At 34.3% G+C, this 13,538-nt stretch overlaps 1 protein-coding gene across 1 annotated transcript in view; it reads left to right on the top strand.

Moving 5' to 3' along the window:
• The window catches only part of deptor (DEP domain containing MTOR-interacting protein), a 30,552-nt gene extending 19,680 nt beyond the window's left edge, over window positions 1-10,872 (top strand). Inside the window, exons 8-11 of the mRNA XM_083554479.1 lie at window positions 2,697-2,767; window positions 3,553-3,657; window positions 8,342-8,458; window positions 8,550-10,872. Of these exons, the coding sequence (XP_083410605.1) occupies window positions 2,697-2,767; window positions 3,553-3,657; window positions 8,342-8,458; window positions 8,550-8,558 (302 nt within the window). The 3' untranslated portion in view covers window positions 8,559-10,872. The remainder of the gene's footprint in view (window positions 1-2,696; window positions 2,768-3,552; window positions 3,658-8,341; window positions 8,459-8,549) is intronic.
• The last annotated feature ends 2,666 nt before the right edge of the window (window positions 10,873-13,538 follow it).

Below are 13,538 nucleotides of genomic sequence, written 5' to 3'. Positions count from 1 at the left end.
TATCCTAATGTGTGCATTAGAGGTCCTTCTACAGAGACAGTGCATTAAATCTCTCTCTCTCTCTCTCTCTCTCTCTCTCTCTCTCTCTCTCTCTCTCTCTCTCTCTCTCTCTGTGTTTGTATGTGTGTGTGTGTGTGTGTGTGTGTGTGTGTGTGTGTGTGTGTGTGTGTGTGTGTGTGTGTGTGTGTGTGTGTGTGTGTGTGTGTGTGTGTGTCTGGCAAGCACATTCAGTCCCTGAGCACAGCCAGCCAGCAAAGACTCAGGACTGAACAGCTTCCACACACACACACACACACACACACACACACACACACACACACACACACACACACACACACACACACACAGTATATATATATATATATATATATATATATATAACACATACATCAAATTCAACCATGAGCCTCCATGGCTCTCCAGGCGGACTTAAAGTATGAGAGTTTACATTAAATATGTTGTCTTTTCACTACATATTGTTTCCTGCTGTCATGTTAGATCACTGGGAAAAATTCACACAAGTTAAAACCGTCTTTCTGTCCTTTACTTATGTGCAGTTGTTTGCTGATTGCTTAGACACTGAACTGTACAGCTTGTAAAGCTTTTCATGAAATTGTGTCTGAGTGTGTTTGCGTAAAAGTGAGTGAGAAAATGAGACAGAGCATGTAAGTGAATATGTGCCTTGGTTTGGCAGTCATGCTTCTTTTTTCCAATTGGCTGTTGTCTTTTCTGTTCCTCCAATCCCAATGTGCCTCAGTTCTCCACCCATTATTAATATGAACTAAATAAACACTTCAAATCTGAAAGTGTGCTTCAGTGCTGGGAGAGCAAACTTACTTACTTATACCACATAAGTAATTTTAGAACAGCTATACACTTAAAGAACCCAGACACAAGTCCACTATTATGAGGAAAGTAAGAGAATAAATTAATGGATTTACTTTTAAACAAACTGCATCTACCATACACAGCACTGTGCAATCTGGCAACACATGTCACTATTCTACACAAGTCAGAGTGAAACAGTAGTAAAAATGGTAACTGTACCATCAAATTATTTTTTTTTTATAGCAACATGGTATTAAAAAGGATCCTCCTTAGATAACATGCAGTAAACCCAAAAGGCACACTCTTGATAAAAAATGTAATTTTTAGATGCATCTTGTGTGTCCCAGTGTGTAGGTCCCTACATTTCAGTGATTGTTTTGTTTTCCTTTTTTATAAAAAAATAAATAAAATAAAAGATAGAATATGTACATAAGCACACATGGAACAAATTATATTTGTTACATTTGTGTAACATTATTATTACATTTATTTTACATTGTGGTTTGGTCATTATTTTATAGAAATCAATCATTTTCCCCCAAACTTAAAATGAATACATGAGTACTAGCTTACTTAAGAGTGATATTTTTAATCTTACTTTTATTTAGTAAATAAATAAATAACAAAGTATTGGATTGTCCATTTAAATATTAAAAGTTAAACAACTTTCACCTACTACTTTTGAACATACTTTATTTCTCTATAATCCTATTGTCAGGCTGATGACGCGGAAGCAGATATAGTCCAATCATTGTCTTTAATCAAACCGTACAAAACATATTTCTCTATAATCCTATTGTCAGGCTGATGACGCGGAAGCAGATATAGTCCAATCATTGTCTTTAATCAAACCGTACAAAACAAAACACTCAAGCCGAGGAGAATAACAATCAAAGATATCCGCTCGAGAAGAGTAATCCACCATGAGCGCAAATGTCCAAAGCAAAATCAAACTGTAAGTAAAGTCACCGGCACTGAGAAATCCAAAACGGAAACGGAGTTCGGAGAAAGAGCCAGCGGTGAATGCCGGCGTTCGAGCAGCCACGGGATTCACCAGCATGACAATATAAGGACCGACAGCCTGTGATTCAAGAACGTGAGTTTAAGTAGTCTGATCTTTAATGAGCCACAGCTGTCGGTAATCTTGGAAAGCAGCGTGACTGCTATCGAGGGGGGCGTGGCAGGGTGAATCCCTGACAGCTACCGGGGGGGGGGGGGGGGGGGGGGGCATGGCAGGGGGATCCCTGACAGCTACCGAGGGGGGCGTGGCAGGGGGATCCCTGACACCTATACTCAAGATTGTTGATTTGAACTCTAAACAAATCTAAAATTTGAAAGTATTGACAGAAAGAATGAGATCCAGGAATGAGGGTATCATGCTGTAATCACTCATAGCATTTAGAATCATTTGCACAGAAATGAGCTCTTGAGGGGGGAACTGTAATGTGTTTATATGTAAAAAACCTAAAGGGACAACATGCATTGTTAGAGATGGACAATACAAAATCTAATCTTTCTGTAGTGACTTTAAGCAAATTAAAGAATTTATACATATAATATATATTTTTTGGGTGAAGATTATGAAGCTGTACCTCAACTTGTGGTCTAATGTATATCTAGATGAGTAGCTGAGTAAAAAATGCTGACTGTCACGCACTCAACATTAGATAGTTATAACCATATCAACATGCACAGACTCACCACACCCAATAACAACCTGCCTATCTCTCTCTCTCTCTCTCTCTCTCTCTCTCTCTCTCTCTCTCTCTCTCTCTCTCTCTCTCTCTCTCTCTCTCTTTGTGTGTGTGTGTGTGTGTGTGTGTGTGTGTGTGTGTGTGTGTGTGTGTGTGTGTGTGTGCTTCATTCAGTGCTCAAGAGACAAGTAAACCCAGAGGAGCTGCAGACTCCAGGAGGTTCCTTTATAAAGAAAACATTCACTGTAAGTCCCACACATTTTAGAAATCTACAAAACCTCCTTTATTTTTTTATTTTTAGCTCACACTCATGTGATTCATACAGAAGAAAAGCTTTTCTATAGCATGACATGGAACCAGGGCAGAATTAAACTGGTCTGAAATAGTGCACTTAACATGGAGTGACTAAGTCTGTTTATGTTCAATAGGTTCTCAGTATATTAAAAAAAGAGCCCAGTTGAAGTATATAATTTTTTTTTATATATATTTATCTACACTATATGGACAAAAGTTTGTAGAGAATCTAATGACAGCATTTGTATCTGTGTCCATTTAGTGCTCAGCATATGCATATCTTCAGTGGGATTTGAACCCAAAGTGGTCTAACCTGATTTTTTCTTAATAAAATCAAATAACATTAAAAACAATTAAACCACTTAATTAAACCTATCCCATATTGCCCTACGGCAGAAAAATAAATCCCTACATTGTCCATATGGTGTGTGAATTCTGTCTCTGACAGTTCCTCAACTTTAGCTACATCATTTCAATTCATATAGTGATTGTTCTCAATTAAACATTTTTGTTGGCCATTTTAATATTTAATTTTGTACCTGGCTGTTATCTTATTTAACAAATATATTTTGTTATAAATTAGAAATTTCTCACGCAATAATCTACCCACCAATCTATCCATCTGTCTATATCAACATGCACTAACTCTCTCTGCAGTCAGTCTTCTGTTTATACTAGTGCATTAAGCTTGCTGCACATATCCTTGTTATTCATTTGATTGTGTATGTGTGTTCAGATTGTAGGTGATGCAGTGGGCTGGGGTTTTGTTGTCAGGGGAAACAAACCATGCCACGTCCAGGCTGTTGATCCTAGTGGACCTGCTGCAGCAGCAGGGATGAAGGTAATTAAACGAATGGAACCGCCCTGAACAGAACATAGATTATTATCAGTGCATGGGCTTTATGGATACTTAATAATGCATCAGTTGTATGCAGAATAAAATACAAACACACTCGCTTCACAACTGCAGGACAAAAGTTAAAAAAAGAAGAAGTATGCATACTTTTATTAGCGACTAAACTGACCTTGCTGTATTTATTTTAACCATGAAAACCCACACACATCCTTTGGCTTCCTCAGCTTGCTGGATGTAGTCAAATTTTCTTAGATAACCCTGTGTGTGTGTGTGTGTGTGTGTGTGTGTGTGTGTGTGTGTGTGTGTGTGTGTGTGTGTGTGTGTGTGTGTGTGTGCATGGGTCTAATGGAATTGTATGCCTCTGCAACAGCACAACTTCCCCTTTAGCCTTTAATTTTGAATGTTTATTACATAAGAGCATGTTTGCAGACTGCAAGAGGACACTCTCTTTGAGCAAAAGGTGTTGCTGTGTTTACACACAGTCGGTAAACTGTAGTCCCGTGTACGTGTTTTTACATTTTTTTGCACATTTCACAGTTATGATTATAATTTATGAGAAAGGCGCTTCAAAATTGTGATACTTCCCAATTAGTGAACCAACTATTTTTATTTATTTATTTATTTATTTATTTATTTATTTATTTATTTATTTATTTATTTTATAAAGGAGACATTTTACTTACTTACCTCATGAATATTATAGGATTTTAATACTATTACATACCCTGGATTTTTTTTATCCTAACCTGTACTTAGCCTACAGTAAATATCAAATGGGTCAGGTTACTCATTAATTTACAAACCAGTTGACGTACAATGTTAGATATGAAACATTTCCAGGAAGCACTCCTTTAAATAAAGCACATTTTTATGAGCATGATAAAGAAGTACTTAATATTATGAATGCTTTAAATCCAATGTCGGATCACTTACATGTGTCTCTAAACATATGTTGTGATTGTGTCTGGTGTACATGATTCTACTGTGAAATCATAATCCACAAATCCAAGCAGTAGTACTGTACCATTAAATAAGAGCCCATCTTCTGTATCTTTTATATATATTTCTCTGTTCATAGTGTGTGTACACTGTAGTGTATGTGTCTTTCTCAGTGAAAGCTGTGAATATACACTGCATTCACCTATCTAAGCAAAATAATACATTATAAAGGCACTTTGTGTAAAGCAGTGAAATAGCCAAAAGCAAGTTATATGATTACATACAGTACAGACCAAAAGTTTGGACACATCTTGTATATATTATATATACAGTACAGACCAAAAGTGTATATATATTATATATACAGTACAGACCAAAAGTTTATATATATATTATATATACAGTACAGACCAAAAGTTTGGACACACCTTCTCATTCAAAGAGTTTTCTTTATTTTTATGACTATGAAAATTGTAGATTCACACTGAAGGCATCAAAACTATGAATTAACACATGCGGAATTATATACATAACAAAAAAGTGAACTGAAAATATGTCATATTGTAGGTTCTTCAAAGTAGGCATCAAGAGAATGCCAAGAGTGTGCAAAGCAGTAATCTAAGCAAAAGGTGGCTACTTTGAAGAACCTACAATATGACATATTTTCAGTTGTTTCACACTTTTTTGTTATGTATATAATTCCATATATAATTCCACATGTGTTAATTCATAGTTTTGATGCCTTCAGTGTGACTCTACAATTTTCATAGTCATGAAAATAAAGAAAACTCTTTGAATGAGAAGGTGTGTCCAAACTATTGGTCTGTACTGTATATGCTTATCAGATCTTGCAATAGCATCTAAAACCTTCTCCTGAGCAGTATCGCAAATATTTTCTTTTCTTACAGGCATTTCAGACTTTCAACACTGTCTGGTCTAAAATTGCCACAATTACGTTTTGAAGTTCTACAACCTGAATAAACAAATAGACCTGTTAAAAGATCTTTAAGATTTTTGACATTATAATATCACATTAAGAAGGACTATACTTCACTGATGATGACTGTGCAATGTGCGAACAAACAAGCAAATAAGTTTCCAAAATGAGAACAAAATTATTTTTTCCAGAATGCAGAGTTGTTTCAGATCAATTTTAATAATATTCATAAATAAATATTTACTCCATAATAATCTACTCTCACTTTTTCCCTCTGTTCCTAAGATAAACTACACAATTTTGATAGGGAAAAATGAGGTATTGAGTGTATGACTACATAAATTCATACGTTTAAAAACATTTAAAGAGGAAAAGAAGCAAGGAGAGCAGCTCATTATTCATCCAACACATTTTCAGGTAGATGAGAGATATTTTAAAAAATACCAACACTTTTTCTTTATTGTGTTTTATTTCGCTTGCGACAAAACCAGTTTTAGTGTGAGATCACCCACTTTTGTTATTTTTCCTGTTTTAAACTGGTATTCATTATACAGTTAACACTACACCACTCGTTAACTATCAAGCTATATGACAAAGTGCACACAAAGATACTGACTTTATTATTTATAAATATGTGTTAAATAGAAGAGAAAGGGTTAACGGATCTGGTATTAAAGGCAGTCTGCCTTGTTCTCCAGCTGAGGTTCTAAACATTAACCCTCTGTGTGTCAGTCGTGGGATTACAACTTGGAGCCGTGCCAAGTAAAGCAACTGAGCATTTTGTTGTAATTACTGTGAGGGTCTGACATTCCTGCTCACACACAAATTCTAACCAGTTTATCACATTCAAGTTTCTGTTCTCAGCATGCTGTTCTTCAGCTTGTATTGTTTAACAGTCTGCTTTACATGTAAGTAGTTTCAATTTTGTCCAAAAGGTTGTATCTGACATTACTTTCTGCAAATTAAATGTTTTAAGAAAAAATGCATTTAAATGTCATTTGTCTTCTAGTTCAAGCTTTTTTTAGACTATTTTTAGACTATTCCCACACAAACGAACATCTACTGGGACGTAACACTGGTCTTCTTTGTATTTTCTCACCTATCTTTTCCCCTTTCTGTTGCTGAGCTACAGCTAACAAATATTTACTTATCAAATGTACAATATATATATAGGCAAAGGTTTGTCTATGCCTGGCCATCACACTCATCTAGGGATCTTTCCCAAACTGTCTCCACAAAGTAAGAAGTACATAATTTAAAATTAATATTACACAAGTTATGCAAAATGCAAAATCTGTAAAGAGCATTATGATGGCAAAGGCAGATTGTATGAATGTGATAGTCAGGTGTTTACATTTCTGTATATATATATATATATATATATATATATATATATATATATATATATATATATATATATATATATATATATATACAGTACAGACCAAAAGTTTGGACACACCTTCTCATTCAAAGAGTTTTCTTTATTTTCATGACTATGAAAATTGTAGAGTCACACTGAAGGCATCAAAACTATGAATTAACACATGTGGAATTATATACATAACAAAAAAGTGAACTGAAAATATGTCATATTGCAGGTTCTTAAAGTAGCCACCTTTTGCTTAGATTACTGCTTTGCACACTCTTGGCATTCTCTTGATGCCTACTTTGAGGAACCTACAATATGACATATTTTCAGTTCACTTTTTTGTTATGTATAAAATTCCACATGTGTTAATTCATAGTTTTGATGCCTTCAGTGTGAATCTACAATTTTCATAGTCATGAAAATAAAGAAAACTCTTTGAATGAGAAGGTGTGTCCAAACTTTTGGTCTGTACTGTATATATAATATATATATAAACTTTTGGTCTGTACTGTATATATAATATATATATAAACTTTTGGTCTGTACTGTATATATAATATATATACACTTTTGGTCTGTACTGTATATATAATATATATACACTTTTGGTCTGTACTGTATATATAATATATATACACTTTTGGTCTGTACTGTATATATAATATATATACACTTTTAGTCTGTACTGTAAATATATATATATATATATATATATATATATATATATATATATATATATATATATATATATATATATATATATATATATATGTTTAAATATATATATGTTTGAATATATATATATATATTTTTGTCACCACACACCAGCACAATTAAACATTCTTAACTGGCCTAGAGAGTTACCTGACCTTAACCCAACTCAGCATTACTTCTCAAACTTCTCAGTTACACCCAAAAACAAGCTGCAAAAGAAGGCCTGGCCAAGTATCTAAATGCAGGAATGGTGTTCATTGGTTCCAGACTGTCATTAAGTGCAATAATACATGTATTTATAAGTATGTTAGATTGTACAATTAGTGTTGGCTGAAAAGATGGTGGGAATAATAAAACAAATCTTGAAAAAAATCCTGAATGGTTAATACAATATTTTTGTTGAACACCTTGAAATAAAGTTGAAAGTCCACACTTTCATCACATCTTAATAGCTTAATTGTGGTGGTGTACAGAGGTGGTGTTCCATTTTTATTCATATTGTTCCTGTTTGTTAACATGAAAAACCTTTTCAAATCATGAAATAGCTCATTTGCTTTTTGTAATGCTGGTTTTTTTTTAACATCATGATTTGTTTTTGTAAAAGCCACATATTACTCAAATTCTTTGCTAATTATTTAGAATAACACACATACATTCAGTCTGAGCTTCTACTGATTAACTTGTTGGCTTGTCACTCTGTTTTCCAGGTGTGTCAGTTTGTGGTGTCGGTTAATGGGCTGAATGTGCTGAACCTGGACTACAGGACCGTCAGTAACCTCATCCTCACAGGACCCCGGACCGTGGTCATGGAGGTCATGGAAGAGGTGAAACATTAAAGACGAGTTCTTTAGCTTTTTCTCTTTAGTTTCCTTTTTTTCTCTGTTAATCACTAACTTCTTGTTTTCCTGTGCATAGTGTCAGTGAAAGTTTTTGGTGGAATCTTTAGAAGAATGTTCTATAGAAAGCCAGAGATCCAGTCACCCACGTCAATGTTTGTTCAGAATTTAGGTTCAGTGACACTTCTTCCTGTTTGTGCATCACATCAATCTCCAAGAGACTCATTATGAGGACGATATGGGAAAAAGGGAATTGTCATGTCATTGTAACAAACTGCAAACTGTGTGTAGCATTCAAATGATGACCAAGAGCTTCAGTCCGGCTTAAGTGAGGTTTATGAGTAGCGGATTGAGGCTAACAATTACACACTGTTGTGTTTCAGTGCAGTCATGCACAGCCTAAAAAGTGTCGATTACACAGATTTTCAGGGCTAAGTGTCAATAGGTCATATATTTAGACACCACATATCTTCTTTCATTGGGATTTTAAAGGGATACGCTTTCCCTTGGCAACATCAGAAATACATCACATTTATTTTTGTTAATTTTTTAAACTTTGATGAAGAAAAATGTTAACATATATAAGAATAGCACCTATACTTGATTCCTAAATGTCTGTGATTTTTGTAGTTAAACAGCGAACCCATTTAAAACATTGTCATGATGTAATCAGTAGTTACACTGCAAAAATGGTCATTTTATCAAGTGAAAATATCTTGACTATATTAAAATGTATTTAGTATTTTCTGTTTTATCAAAGTAAACCACATAAGATTATTATATCTGTTTCTAGGTATCTGTTTTTTATTTGTATTGTTTTATTTGGTTGGTTGGTTAAATTTTTCACTCTATATTTTCTTATTTTATTAGCAGATCATGTGATCAGCACACAGGGCAAAACTTTTTCAAACTTGAAAATTTAAAAATGTGTTTTTTTTACTTTAATAATGATAAATCGGGTTTTGTAATAATTTAATAGAAAATACTGTTTAAATGTGGCTATATTCAACTATATCAAGATATTTCCACTTACTGAGATCTAAGTTTTTGCAGTGTATTTACAATAATAGTGTCTGATCGGTACCTGGGGGCACGTTTGTTTCTCCTTCTTTATAATGTGAAAAATACAGTAGCAAATATGGTAACATGTTTACTGTAGGGTTCCTATATTTATTACATTTATAACATAGTATAGAACACCTGTTAAGCTTAGAATTGGTAGCCCAAATTGTTTTAACAAAATATTTAAAATAACTTTTAAATATCAATTTATTCCCCATCATAGACAAATGTTTATTCAATTCATGACTAAACAGAAATTAGCGAAAATAAAAATAAATACACAATGTTATTCATTGTTGAAATTTCGCTGAACGCTGGTTGCCAGCTCTCTGTTTTCAGCCTCAACCCTATACTGCTTTTTTTTACTTTTCACAATTTTACTAGTCAACATCCACTTACATGGTCCATGTTGCTAGCGTGATTTTACTAATACCAAATAAATGTTGGTTAATTGACCGATTTTAGGTTGTCACTTTACAGGGTTTTTTTTTAAGTATAGTGGATCAATGCTAAAAGCAAACATTAACTTGCTTGTAATGCATTCAATATTGTTCATTAAAAAAAATCTAAAAGAATTACCTCAATGATCATATTGCGCTAACAATATATGATAGCCATATTGTCTTACATTGTCTAAAACAATATAGTAATTTTGTATTTGATGTCACTTGACAAAGAATGCAAGTTTAACCTTCGAAGAAACGCACAATTTTTAAGAAATTATTGTAATGTTCAGGAAATAAAGAGTGAAGTTTAAATTAAATAAAGTACATGAGATTAGATTGCTTACAATTAAAAAAAAAAACAAAAAAAAACACTGAGGATAAATTAGCACTTATTCCACATTTTTAATGATGTTCCTAGATTCATGGATGACACACGATGGCTGTTTTGGTTTTACAGACCTCAGTGAATCTCCCAGTGTTTTTGCCTTAACACCATTTAACTTGCTGCTAATTCTCATGTCTGGCGATCACCTAACACCTGAACGTGGACAGTTTTTTTTTTTTGTCTTAAGAGCTGTCTGTGATGTACGTGTTTAACTGATTCTTACTGACAATCAGCTTTATATTTCTTTGTATTTGTATAGAAGCGCTCTATTTACCATGTTTTATGGCACATAGGGGGGACAAACAGAGAAGCAGCTGATATAATGATGAACCGTAGCATTTCACACAGAACAGATTGACAGATACAGCATAGCAAATGCTTACACACTATAAATCCATCTGCCTATGTGAGAGATTATAATAAGCTGAAGGTACCACATACAGTATGTATTTTGAAAAGTCATGCCGTGTCTGTTGAAATGTTTTATTAAACACAATGATTTAAACAAATCTTTTTTTTTTTCACTTCAATCTGAAATCTCTTTTTTTTTTAGCAAGTTTTTATTAGGTCCCCCTCTACTTTTTTTTCTCCCTTTAAGGTTATCTGGCCAAATAAACACTATCACTGTGCAGAGAACATGCTGATTACACTACAAGGAATGAAATGCCGCACCAGCGCCATCATTTGGTCTAAAGCAAGAACTGTCAAGTCAAGCCAAATTAAGTTTATTTCTATAGCGCTTTTCACAACGGACAGTGTCTCAAAGCAGCTTTACAGAATTTAAGAGTTAAGGTGAATGGTGTGTATTTATCCCTGATGAGCAGCCATGGTGACTGTGACAAGGAAAAATTCCTTTAGATGTTATGAGGAAGAAACCTTGAGAGAAACCAGACTCAAAAGGGGAACCCATCCTCATTTGGGTGATATCAAGAGTGTATTTGCTTATGATTTTATAGCCAAAGACACCTAGTCTTGAAGCATTTTTATTTATTTAAATATGATTGTGTCACTATTATAGTTATGTGATTATGATCAAAAAGTAATCACTGTAAGGTTTACTTAGAAACAAGTGACAGCCTTTTGTGGTTCAAGATAAGATGGAAGCAAAAAATGACTATTTTTCGTTATAAATAAGAACACACAAATAATTAAACAAATCATACCAAGAAAATCCAGAAATTAAATGGTATTTAAAGGACCCTATTTAAATCCTAACGTTATTTGATGGACACATTATGGTAATTACATGGTAATGCATACATTAATAGAATGAATAATTGAGCTCATTACTGTTTTTAAAAAAAAATTAAAGCCTGTATCTGTGGGGTTTTTCTTTCCAAAACTATTTTTTTTTTTTATATAGGAAATATAATAATAAATAAATAATATTTCTGCTTTAAGAATGATCAGCTACCTCAAGATTTATATTTGTTGAGAAATATTTTGTCCAGTTTTTGATATGTCATTTATACTTATAATTTTGTGTATTTAAATTTAAGGTTTAAATCCAGAGACTGAGATGCTTGTAGCAGAACTCTGCAAAAGCAGAATGTTGGGTTGATCTCCTTCTATTTAGATCTCAATGTTCTGGTAGTGGAATAACCACAAAAATCCTCCAAAGCTTCAATGCTTTACCATTGTGTTGTACAGTGGGGATGTGACCTTTCATCAATTGCATGTATAGTTGGAACGTGACATTATGATACCTGACAGTCAACATAAACTTTCGGACCTATGACAGTGTTAGATGGTACTTTTGTATCCAGTACTTGACTTGTGCAGATGAACAAATATCTGTTTCTGCAAAGTGATAGGAATGGAGGATAAAGATGTTAGATCTTATATCAAAAAGTAAAGGTGCTACTTGTCACATGTACATTGCAGCACAGTGAAATTCTTTATTTGCGTATCCCAGTGATGTAGGAAGCTGGGATCAGAGCACAGGGTCAGCCATGATATACTGTAGTCCCCCTGGAGCACAGAAGGTTAAGGGCCATGATCAATGATCTAAGAATGGCAGCTTGCGATACTACGGCTTGAACCCTTGACCTTCCTAACAGTAACCCAAAACCTTAACCAGGGAGTTACCACTTACTCAAAAGGTATAAAAAAAAAGTATAAGATATATTTTTCTTAAATATCTTTTTTTATTGTTTTTTTTTTTTTTTATAAATAGCTATTTTGCATATTCTCCCTGTGTACATTAAATTTTTCTCTATTTGTTTTTTTCTTCCATTTCCCCAAAGCAGGCAGTTTATGAGAATGGCTATGATAAATTCACCCAGTTCTCCTAAGATGCTAAAAAAAACTAAAGAACATGCTAACACATTTTAGATCAAAGGTAAGTATATAGCCAGATATTTGTGTACACCTTACCCTCACACCCATATTTATAGTCAAGATGTAGTGTCACTTCCCGTGGGCTCACCACCTGCAGGAGGGACCGTAAGGGACGGTGCTGTGAGGATTGGGCAGCAGTCGAAGGCGGGGGCCTGCTTGGACTGCTGCCCCCGCGACCCGGATTAAGGATAAGCGGGAGAAAATGAATGAATGAATGAATGTAGTGTCATTTTGCTGTTATTATAACCTTTACTTTACTGGGAGGCTTACCCGCTAGATTTTGGAGTTTGGCTATGGGGGATTTGTGTTCAATCAGCTACAAGAGCATAGTGAGTTCAGGAGCTGATGTGTGGTGAGAGGAATGTGGGCAGTCTAGTGTTCCTAGCCATCCCAAAAGTGTTGGGGTTGAGGTTAGGGCTCTGTGCAGGACACATGAGTTCTTATTCCTCAAACTTGGCAAACTCATGTAACAGCTTGCTTTGTACATAGGGACATTGCTGTACTGGAGCATGTTTGGACCCCACAGTTCCAGTGAAAAATGACATCCTGTACAATTGTGGCAATATGGCATTAATAATGGCCAAACAACACTATCTGGCCAAAAGTTTGATTGGTTTACAATTCATCCAAGAGATTTTTCCTAGAGGTGTTCATGTTATACAATTCTTCATTTGTTTATTTTAATCGATAATCACAGTAAACCAGTCTTCTCCAGTTAAATGCATTTTGTACAGTTTGTGTGTTTTGTTTCTTTCAAAAAGACCTGCCCTAAGCCAGTATTACATAGTAATATTACCTAATACAACGTGTGTATTGTTGTGTGTGTTGTTGCAAG

Source organism: Silurus aristotelis (genome assembly GCF_946808225.1).
Source record: "Silurus aristotelis genome assembly, chromosome: 1".
NCBI lineage: Eukaryota > Metazoa > Chordata > Actinopteri > Siluriformes > Siluridae > Silurus > Silurus aristotelis.
This window is presented reverse-complemented; position numbering and strand designations above follow the sequence as displayed.